General features: G+C 38.3%; 1 protein-coding gene across 5 annotated transcripts in view; it reads left to right on the top strand.

The window, feature by feature from the left end:
- Positions 1-12,050, top strand: part of LOC139962140 (uncharacterized) — a 42,045-nt gene that overhangs the window by 26,673 nt on the left and 3,322 nt on the right. For 4 of the 5 annotated variants that reach the window (XM_071962071.1, XM_071962070.1, XM_071962067.1 and 1 more), the window contains 2 exons: positions 417-540; positions 9,410-9,669. In XM_071962071.1, coding sequence (XP_071818172.1) covers positions 417-540; positions 9,410-9,669 — 384 coding nt within the window. Of the gene's footprint in view, positions 1-416; positions 541-3,561; positions 7,875-9,409; positions 9,670-12,050 lie in introns of those variants that run through there. The other variant, XM_071962068.1, reaches the window with a different exon arrangement.

The raw sequence follows: 12,050 nt of genomic DNA on the forward strand, positions 1-12,050 counted from the left end.
CTTCATTTGGAAAAGTGGGGGTGGTTGAGTAATATTTTCAACACTCTGTTTGATTTTTAAAATGCCATTTTAGGAACTCAAAGTGTGCACTCTCACTGTAAGTCTCTGTAAGGAACTTACTCATTAGTAAGAGGCAAAGAAAAAGCTTTTTTTCAGCAAAAGGTTTTTTTTTGTGTCAAAGAAAGAATGCATGCTATCAGTGGTCAGCTCTTGCCTGTAGATCTGGATGAAAGTAGCAAACTATTCTTTATTTGTACATAGATGCAGAACAGCCATGCTATTGCTAAAATTGTTAAGACATTGCTTAATATTGTGTAAAGCTAAAGTTTAATATTTACGTGATGACTTGTTCGTTTCTATAGTGTAGTGATTTAGTGATATTCAATATTTGATTCTCAATCATGGCACTTCTTTAGATATTGACGAGTGTGCCCTGGGACTCCATTCCTGCGACCAAGAGGATCAAGAATGCTTCAACACTCTGGGCAGCTACAAGTGCAGGTCAATCGCGTGTCCACAATACTTTGAGAGAAGACTGTCGTAAGTCTGAACATTTCATAGATACTTTGTTTTGTAGGCCCTTGATCAGATGTAAGTCAGAAAGACCATTTTAAATTATTGGGCAGAAATGATGACGGTTGCACATACCTTGATCGAATAATAGCTTCAAAACATTTCTGGATTTGTCATCAAAGTTTAGGATGCTGAAAGTCACTAGAATTTTCTTAAAGGAATGTAGTAGAGGCCAAAATTCTTGAAGAAAGAGGCCCTTAACATAACTAACAACTTATGTCTAGATATTATGGAGGGCCATGCTAGACTTTGAAGGTCCAAGTGAGCGAAGACTCACAGAGAGTCACATCTAAGGATTTCTACAGCTGGATCATTGATTTCTATGTTTATATTTAGCATATTTAATATTTGTTGGTTGAGTAAGGATTGGGGGGGGGGAAGAAGGAACAATTGAAGTCAGATATGCATAATAAAATAGTTATGGAATTCCAAATGAATAATTGGAATGCAAAGTGCAAGGTAACAGATCAATGAAGTTGTAGTCCAAACTAATACTTACCAGCATGTCATTTTCCCATATATGTAATAAGCTAAATCTGTTAGTTGTTTGTCAATCTTTGTGAATTGAACACTAATAGTCAAAGCACAATGGGAGGATACCTCAGATCAAATCAAGTACACTATGTTGAACTAGAAGCATGTTCATTCATGGAAAGCTGTAACATCAATTCAACCTATACTAGTAGAAACAGATAATACCTCCTATGAAAACTTGCATCGAGATATGCAGACTTTAGTTCCATGCGTTTTCATAGTCATCTGTCTTGTAAATTTATTCAGCTTTTGTAAAATCCAGCAAAAAGTAGTTCTTTGATGGTAACTAAACTGAAGTTGTAGGTACTTGCCAAGCCATTAACATATTAATTTGATTTATAATCTGTTTTGTTTGTTTGCAAAATTTCTGTAGTGATGTGCAACAATTTTGCTCTCGTGTTTGTGTTATCAGAGTTTAAAAGATAGTTTGTTTGCAGTGGACAAGTTACAATTATTTTGCAATGTTTACTGCAACCTGAGAATTTCTATACTTTAAAATTCATTTGACACAGAAAGCTAAAAGAAGTTCCTATCTGTTTACCCTCAATTTCCAAAGAATATTCCCTGTCAGCCCAAGTCCACTTTAAATATCGTACCCCTGCATCACAAGTCCTACCCTGTTCAGTGCTGGTTTCGAAGGAGTTTTCCTCGTACGTTGGAGGACCTGTTCTTAAAATGAATTTGTTCAAATGGTAAATTTGGTGGTTGAAAACATAAGGCCTATATGACACCACCTGAATGTGCCATTGCAGTGCCTTTGGTTTGACATGCCCCACATTAATGTACATAAAATCCAGACATCACCTACTGTGACAAGTTTCAAGAAACTTGCATAACCTGCACAAAATGGTTTCCGTCCAACCAGCTGGAGATACAGAGGATTGAAACTTTGTTAAGTTTTGAAGAAATATAATATATTCAGATATGCAAGGCAGGAGATCAGGGACCAAAATCTATTGTCCCAAACACTTCCATCTACCTCCCCCCCCCCTTCTGTGTTTCCCTGAGATCTTCCTTTTAATCTCTGAGCCTCTATTTTGTTCAATCCCTTCCTGCCACCCATTTCCCCAAAATGGACATCATTGCACCTCACATACCTTCCCAACCTTCCCAGGTACATCCCAATTTTTTTTCTTTCCTATGTGGTTTAAAATGTTACCATATTACAGCCCACTGTACTTGGACTGTCCCCCTTGAAGCATGTGGTAAGCACATATGTGCACTCATGGCAAGTTGAAAGAAAACCTTACACATAGCATGCAAATGGGGAGTGAACATTATAAAACCAACACAGACTAGACTTTGGTATAACTGTTGCCAAATGAGTCGTAAAAGCACTCCACAGATTGATAGCTTTCGTGAGAATATAATGCTCAGGCTTTCTGCATCATAGTTTCTACAAATTCATTTTAATTTAAATGATATTGTTAACATTGTCAAGTTTGTGTAGGATGCAGATTTGGTAAGCCACTCTCCTGTCAGACAACCTCAAAGAAAGGAAACTTCAGTCATGTGAAGCACAATTTAATCTTCTTGAACAATTGTCCATCTGTTAATATTAAACCCTACCTTCACCACAAGTCCTACGTACTCCCTCTACTGATAGATTTACCCTATCACTACCCCTGTAGCTTTATCTCGGTGATACCAATCGTTCCCTTAAATGTTTCTATTCCTTGTCAGCCACCCCTAGTGGATTACAAGACCTATCCCTTAATGTTATGTTTTGTCAATATGAAACTGTCATGAATGTTATACAAGACAGAGGACATCTGTTACTCTCAGATGAATTGGCATGGCACTGGCTTTCCCAATATTTGTGACTGTGTTCTTGTACTGCTAAGCATGTTTTTATTTGCCCCACGCCCTAAATCCAACTGCGGAAGGGTCCCCTCGTTGACTCACATATTTGTCAAGAATCTGTCGTGTTTGTCTGTTGACCTCTAATGGAAACGTTGACGTACTTTGTGTTGAGAAGACCTTTGTCCATCGATGTTATACCTTGCATCTTGTTGCTTGTAACCTTTCCTGACTTAACTCAATGGTGGCATGGTAAGTAATCCTTTTATATTTTACAACATAATATTATGCACCACAAGTTCTCTCATTAATAAAGAAAATGTATGCCATTGGTGCACTCTCCAATCCTTTCCATGGGCAGCAATATTCTGATAAGTTTTAACTTAGATTTATAAATCTATAGTTGTAACATTGGTCAAAGTTAAACCTCAGAATCAAGAAAATGAAATGAGCGTTTAAGAACAATTGAAGATTGATAAACATTTTTGTTGGAAAAAGTGGTTGAATACACTACACAACATCTAAGGTTGTTTGTAGAAGTGGAACAGCAAGTTTTTCCACTAAGGAAGAGTGCTAACTCTGTTCTTGCATCATTGTTTGACATTATGGAAAACTGTTCTGATGGGGTTTTTTCACTCCTTGTTCATTTCACAGAAGAAAGTGTTTCAAAGAACAATGTGCAGAACGTGACCAAACATGTAGGTCACTTCCGGGCACAATCTCTTACCGTTTCATCAGCATAGACACTGGTTTCCCTGTACCCGTAGAGGTCTTCAAGGAATCCATTACTCCAGATCCTCGCTACCAATACCAATTCAAACTAACCAAAGGAAAGGCCAAGTTCTTCAGTCTAGTCACCGGCGAGAACATGGGAACGATCAAGATCATGCGAGCTATCGAAGGACCCCGATCCTTCGAGCTCAGATTGGAGTTACGAGTCATCAGAGATGGTGACGTGTTTGCTAAATATGTGACAATAATATATCTGCATATAGAGGAGGATGTGTTTGGATAATTATCCGTGGTGCTAAGGAACAGTTCTGTCTTAATGTTCTATAATAAACGGGGGAGCCTTGGTTTTGATAAATATGTTACAGTAATTATATTTGCATATAGATTGATTATTTGTGTGTGTAACTGTTGTTGGTACATAATAGTTTGAATGGATGTAAACATGGCCATTTTGTATAATAACGCAGGCTTCAAAAAGTAAAATACACAGATTCAACCACCAGTTGAATATAGCTTGTCCTGTTTTCTTAGTCATCAAAAGTGAAAGATAATTTTGGAAACTGAGACTTGTAAAAATGTTAAAACATGTGTTTCATCCAGTTATAACACCTACTCCCTACTGTAAATTGTATGCCAGTCACAGTTGTAATGAACATTTGAAATATCTGATTAATGTCTTGGGCTGTTGTTGGATGTTGATGCCTTAAAATATCAATCAAGATAAACCAGAACTTGATTAATGAGTCGTCTCATATTTAATACAGTTCATGTCTCAACGGTTTAACCTTTGCACATCAAATCCCACTGATTAACAAAAGGAAAACGTGAATGCTATTTTTGTAATGGATTCAACCAAGATAACGTTGATCACACATTCAGTGAAGGTTATTCATTAGCATTGTAGACACTATAAACTGTGTAATTGACTTAATAGTAGTGTAAATACTAAAGAAGATATTTTGACTGGGATTCAGCAGCATTCAGGAGAGTAAATCTTCCACAGTGATGTAGACTTTTAAGCAGCCCTCTGGTTTTTGTGAAATCTTCACATCCAATATAAATCAGCTGGGACTTTCCTAATTGGACCTGCTCATTAAAGAGAGTCCAGCCCACCATGTCCCTCATATAGCGGTTAATTTTTCTTCACCAGTTAATTCATTTTTAGATTTATTTAGATGGGGGATAAAACCACATTTGAAAAAAAAGTAATATCTTTTCTTATCATCCTCCCAAACTGGTTGCAGTTCTGCAATGTACCATACGTAATTATACTTGCAAACCCATGATTATCTATTAAGTAAATGCTTTTCGAGAAGATAATGAAAGGGAGCACCTTTGAATCATTTAAACAGGGTAAAATTTCCTGTTTGTTTCTTATTTTTCTTTTGTATAGAGATAAAAGTTTGTTAACAGATGAGAAAAAATAATAATAATATTATTATATTTGCATGTAACTGTTTTTTTTTGTTAAGTTGTATATATATTTAGAATGAGAAACCTACTATCATTTTGAGGATTTATCAGACCTGTGTGTTAGTCGTTTTAAATACCCTCAGCAGCAGATAACAGGTTACTTTAACTAGGTAATGACTGGAGGACTAATATTTACTGATTATGTTTAAACAGTTGTCTGAACTTAAAGATGCCAGTCGACTATGCCAACGTGGAATAGATTGGCATTTCTGCCAGTAGTCATTAAGAACTACCGGGTTAATTTAACCGTCAGTCGAGGAATGGGCATGATATCCCCCTACCTAACTTAAGCCCTGTATTACTGCTTATTATCAGCAGCAAATACCATTGGGCTGCTATCAAAAGCCTGTACAGTAACTGCACTGTGTTGTCATTCAGGAAAAGACAATTGAGAAGTTGATTTTAATCAGTAGATTTTTTATAGTACTGGCATTTCTTAGCAAGTGACTAAAATTGTTTAATTCTAGGCCTGTCAGTGATTGGAACACTTGTAAATTTTCATTGATACAGTAGATGATATGTAGGCATCCAAATAAAGCATAATTTGGATACACCTGGATACCTGAAAGTTACGGTATTCAGCTGTTTATCGTTCACAGATTGAGAGAACTTAATAGATTTAAGTTTATCATGAATTGTAATCCAGTGTTTGGTTTCATTCATGGCTAAATGCATTAGATAATACATGATGGTAAAGCATAGATAACCATGATTTGTTAGTTTGGGCTGCTGTGCTCAAGCTTCCCTGCCCTACCCAACCCCCTCATATTCATCCCACTTATTGCTAGAATAGTTTTTAATTACTTTTACTAGTCAATTCATTCCTGATTCAAAATTTCAGAATTTTTCCTTTTTTTCCACTATTTCAAATTAGAAGTTGTGTAAAACTATAAATACATGATGTGTATATTCAGGTGAGTATACAGCATTTGATGTATAATGTACACTAATGTATAAGAGTCAAAGCTATGTGCATGTGAGAAAAATGTGCAATTGGCTTAGCCTCACTTTTGCACTTTTGTCTCAGTTGAACTTGTTTTCGATAACTTAAATCATGTTAAATGTTAATCGTGATATGCAAATTTTTCAAGAAGACCAAATACTGGATAGTCGCCCATAATAAAATTTGTCTTTTAACCATCAAGTTGGTCAAGTTTTCTTTCTTTATAAAAAATCCCCAATTTCAGTCCTGCAATGACATAACCACTGCCCTGTGCTTTGATGCAATGATCTTACATTAAGTATTCTCATATGAAATGTTGAGCTTGATGAATTGCTTGCTTTGGTGAATCACTCACAAGTATCATGTTGTCTCACAGTTAGTTCTCTGTTGCTATAATTTGCTCTTGGTAAACATAGTTTGGTCAAATCAGTTTGTGATGGAGCTCAATATATGTGCAATATATGTATAATATATCTACATTAAAATAATCTTGAACAATGCAAACACTTGTCAGTCAGAAGAGAGTTAATACTCTTGTGTTGGGGGACTTGAATAAACCCACACTTGACCCTTGTTAGTTGTCACACTCTGAGCATCAATGGGTCAATAGGCTAAAGTCTTAATGGTCTCTAGATGCCTTATTCTGTATGATATACTATTAGATGATGTTAGGGATGTGGTTCCGCAATAAGTTGTGAATATATTTCACAGCGAATAAACAAAGCCATTATAGAAACTTTTAAATTTAGATTTCCTTGCAGAACTGATTTGTTAGCTCAATTAGGTCAAAGAAAGTGTCTGGTCCATGTCTTCATAGCATATCTATGTGACTGTGTTCCACATAGGAAGAGATATAATGATCATTTCTAATATGACCTTTGAACCCTGGACAGCTGAGGCTCTATGTTGCTCTTTTGATTACAGAGCACTAACCACTCTGCTACAGTAACTGTTGAGAAATGCTTGACCTCTTAGAAAGTTTAAGGAAATGACCAGATGTGGGAACCAGCTTTACTGTGCCTGAATTCATATAGGGAGTGGTATTGTTTGCAATACATGGTTTTACAAATTCCCCAAATTAACACTCTTTCTACAAGCCCCCACCACCCCCATCATGTACCCACCAGTTTATCAATCCTGGTGTTGTTTATTCCTTGCCGGAGGCATGCAGAAGGGATTTATGCGATGTTGATGGCATTTGTGTGGATATATGTGTTAATTGTGACACATTTTACTTAATGAGTACATGGTGGTTCAACACCATACTTGGTACGAGGAAGCATCTTAATGAGCGAAAGACCTTAATTACACCTGCTGTAGTTAAATGTCATTTGAGGTCACCAGAGGTCAATGTCTCAAAACCTTGTTACTTCAAAAGCAAAGCTTGAATGAACGTCAAAGTCAGTATGAAACTCCAACTTGGAGGGTACAAAATCCCTATCACTTTTCATAGGGTTTTGGAGGTCACCCATTGGTAAAATTCTAAAACCTTGTAATAGAAATTACTCCAAGGGTAAAGCTTGCATGAACTATACCCTACATTACACTTAATGTCCATATGGTGTATTTGAAACTATGTGTAGGTCACCAAATAGCAGCCAGTATTTCATCCTGTGGGATGTATTACCCAGTCAGGTTAATACTACTGACAAATCAATACTAAACTTTAAGCATTACCAAGTTCTTACCAAACTGCAAGTGTACCCATTCAGGCCAAGGCTTACACCTCAAGGCGGTCAGAAATAGGAATAAAGTAATAGTGTAACCATTTAGGAAGGTGAAATAGGCTGAAGACTAAATTACCAATTAGCTCCAGAAATTTTTTTTTTTTTAAGTATTTGACCACTACTTGAGTCCAGTCAAGATACTAGTTGTATCAACTAAAATCAGGTGGCCAATTTAATATTTTCTAGTAACCAGTGCTCATTGCTACCAGAAGTTCTCCCTTAAAGATGTTTGCATGAATATTTACCCTAGCTGGTACTTTTAATGTTTGGTAGTTACACAACAATCATTCATGTTTGGTTTTGATAATAATCGTAACCTTTGTAGTCATGCAGGTGGATGTGTGTGTGTGTGTGACGCCTTGCTTGTAAACACAATATCTCAAGAAGGGCAGCTTGGACAATCTCATATTAAGTGTGTAGGAGTACCACATTGAGTAGAAGCCCATTGTTTTTGGGGCGGTCAAAGGTCATTTGGTGTTACCAGGGGTCAAATTGTGAATCCTTGTAAACACAATAGCGAAGCTTGTGCCAATCTCATATGTAGTATGTAATTGTGACATGTTAAGTTCAAGATGTATATTGTTTTTTGTGGAGGTCAAATTTCATTTGGAGTCACCAGGGGTCAAAATTGTGGAAGCCTTGTTTTATAATCTACCGTATCTTCCACCGACCAGCCTATTAGATAACAATTGCATTACTCAGAATAGTAAAGGCTGTTGGCAATTGGAAATTAGCTGAAGGGCACCTATAGAATAGAGTCAAGAAGTCTGGACCAAATTTCCATTGACTTAGGTGTGTCGCTAACTTGCATACATGCAAGGGCGTAGGAACCGGGGGGGCTGGGGGGCGCCAGCCCCCCCAGTGAAAAATATGGGGGGGGCGGAAGTATCATTCCGCCCCCCGCTCCGCAAGTCAGAAAACCCCTTTTTCATTTCCAAATGAGAAAAAAATCTCATTTGGAGCATCAAATTGCATTTAAGGCCAGGTGAAAATGCAAAATTCTTTATAAAATGGAGTGGGAGTTGAAGTGTGCTATATTGCACCAAATTGCATCTGAGGCCACCTGGAAATGCAAAAAAATTCCAAATGGGAGGGGGACACCCCCTCCCCTTAGACCCCTCCCCCAGCCCGGCCATCAGTCTTCAGCCCCCCCACTCAAAAGTACCTTCCTACGCCACTGCATACATGCCTGTGCACAAAGGTGTGTAATGAAACGTTGTACTGTTTGTACATGCTTGATGTATTGGAATGGACGATATCATTGTGAATAATCGGCAACATATCTTTCCTTCGTTGAAAATACTTTTAAAATGTTTATTTTTGAGATTTCCAGGCAAAATGTTTCAAGTCCTACATCAAACGTAATCAAACCTCTTCTGTGAAGTATGTCAGTCCAGACTTAGTGTTCATGTTTGTCTCGGTAAGAAATAGACTTTCTGAGAATTTGAAGTAATTTGAAGTATCTTTGCATGACTTTCATACAAAAAGTAACAAACTTTTACTTTAAGTCTAAATTTGATAACAAGAGAAATTCTGCTTTTGCATGCAACCTGTATGTAATGGTGGGGCTGTGTATTTTTAATGTTTTCACGATGACTGGCAAGGTTTTGATTTCTGCTCTTTTCAGAGGAGATCAAATTGAATGTGTGAAGGACTTTGACCAGTGCCCAACGGAGGACCTAGCTTGCCGAGAGGATGTACTTCAACAATACGCATATGCTGCCATCTCTCTGCCAAGTATGCCTTATATCTCATCACCGATTCGACTCCTAACGATAGACATCAATAAACCATCTTTTAGCCAAGTCACTTTTCGACTTATTGCTGGTAATGAGAGAGGTTACTTCACTGTACAGAGGCGCCCAGTCCATTCTGGCAAAGTTAGAGGTAAGTCACTTTTAGACTTATTGCTCGTAATGAGAGAGGTTACTTCACTGTACAGAGGCGCCCAGTCCATTCTGGCAAAGTAAGAGGTAAGTCACTTTTAGACTTAAGCTGGTAAATGAGAGAGGTTACTTCACTGTACAGAGGCGCCCAGTCCATTCTGGCAAAGTAAGAGGTAAGTCACTTTAAGACTTAAGCTGGTAAATGAGAGAGGTTACTAAGAGGTAGTCACTTTTAGACTTAAGCTGGTAATGAGAGAGGTTACTTCACTGTACAGAGGCGCCCAGTCCATTCTGGCAAAGTTAGAGGTAAGTCACTTTTAGACTTAAGCTGGTAATGAGAGAGGTTACTTCACTGTACAGAGGCGCCCAGTCCATTCTGGCAAAGTTAGAGGTAAGTCACTTTTAAACTTAATCTGGTAATGAGAGAGGTTACTTCACTGTACAGAGGCGCCCAGTCCATTCTGGCAAAGTTAGAGGTAAGTCACTTTTAGACTTAATCTGGTAATGAGAGAGGTTACTTCACTGTACAGAAGCGCCCAGTCCATTCTGGCAAAGTAAGAGGTAAGTCACTTTTAGACTTATTGCTGGTAATGAGAGAGGTTACTTCACTGTACAGATGTGCCCAGTCCATTCTGGCAAAGTTAGAGGTAAGTCACTTTTAGACTTAATCTGGTAATGAGAGAGGTTACTTCACTGTACAGAGGCACCCAGTCCATTCTGGCAAAGTAAGAGGTAAGTCACTTTTAGACTTATTGCTGGTAATGAGAGAGGTTACTTCACTGTACAGAGGCGCCCAGTCCATTCTGCCGAAGTAAGAGGTAAGTCACTTTTAGACTTAATCTGGTAATGAGAGAGGTTACTTCACTGTACAGAGGCGCCCAGTCCATTCTGGCAAAGTAAGAGGTAAGTCACTTTTAGACTTATTGCTGGTAAATGAGAGAGGTTACTTCACTGTACAGAGGCGCCCAGTCCATTCTGGCAAAGTAAGAGGTAAGTCACTTTTAGACTTAATCTGGTAATGAGAGAGGTTACTAAGAGGTAGTCACTTTTAGACTTAAGCTGGTAATGAGAGAGGTTACTTCACTGTACAGAGGCGCCCAGTCCATTCTGGCAAAGTTAGAGGTAAGTCACTTTTAGACTTAAGCTGGTAATGAGAGAGGTTACTTCACTGTACAGAGGCGCCCAGTCCATTCTGGCAAAGTTAGAGGTAAGTCACTTTTAAACTTAATCTGGTAATGAGAGAGGTTACTTCACTGTACAGAGGCGCCCAGTCCATTCTGGCAAAGTTAGAGGTAAGTCACTTTTAGACTTAATCTGGTAATGAGAGAGGTTACTTCACTGTACAGAAGCGCCCAGTCCATTCTGGCAAAGTAAGAGGTAAGTCACTTTTAGACTTATTGCTGGTAATGAGAGAGGTTACTTCACTGTACAGATGTGCCCAGTCCATTCTGGCAAAGTTAGAGGTAAGTCACTTTTAGACTTAATCTGGTAATGAGAGAGGTTACTTCACTGTACAGAGGCACCCAGTCCATTCTGGCAAAGTAAGAGGTAAGTCACTTTTAGACTTATTGCTGGTAATGAGAGAGGTTACTTCACTGTACAGAGGCGCCCAGTCCATTCTGCCGAAGTAAGAGGTAAGTCACTTTTAGACTTAATCTGGTAATGAGAGAGGTTACTTCACTGTACAGAGGCGCCCAGTCCATTCTGCCGAAGTAAGAGCTAAGTCACTTTTAGACTTAATCTGGTAATGAGAGAGGTAACTTCACTGTACAGAGGCGCCCAGTCCATTCTGGCAAAGTAAGAGGTAAGTCACTTTTAGACTTATTGCTGGTAAATGAGAGAGGTTACTTCACTGTACAGAGGCGCCCAGTCCATTCTGGCAAAGTAAGAGGTAAGTCACTTTTAGACTTAATCTGGTAATGAGAGAGGTAACTTCACTGTACAGAGGCGCCCAGTCCATTCTGGCAAAGTAAGAGGTAAGTCACTTTTAGACTTAATCTGGTAATGAGAGAGGTTACTTCACTGTACAGAGGCGCCCAGTCCATTCTGGCAAAGTTAGAAGTAAGTCACTTTTAGACTTATTGCTGGTAATGAGAGAGGTTACTTCACTGTACAGAGGCGCCCAGTTCATTCTGCCAAAGTAAGAGGTAAGTCATTTTTAGACTTAATCTGGTAATGACGGTGTTTGCTTCTTTGTACAGATCCACCCAATCCATAGTGAGAGGATAGTCAATTGGTAATGAGATGGGCTACTTCACTCTACTACACATGTATCAATTGGATTGTATGAGATATCGTATAACTCACTGTTTGGTTTTGGTAGTTAATGAGGCTGTTCCAATGATCTGAAGCCATTCATTCAAAGCTTGAAAGCTGCAACCA

This window comes from Apostichopus japonicus, chromosome 20 (assembly GCF_037975245.1).
Source record: "Apostichopus japonicus isolate 1M-3 chromosome 20, ASM3797524v1, whole genome shotgun sequence".
NCBI lineage: Eukaryota > Metazoa > Echinodermata > Holothuroidea > Aspidochirotida > Stichopodidae > Apostichopus > Apostichopus japonicus.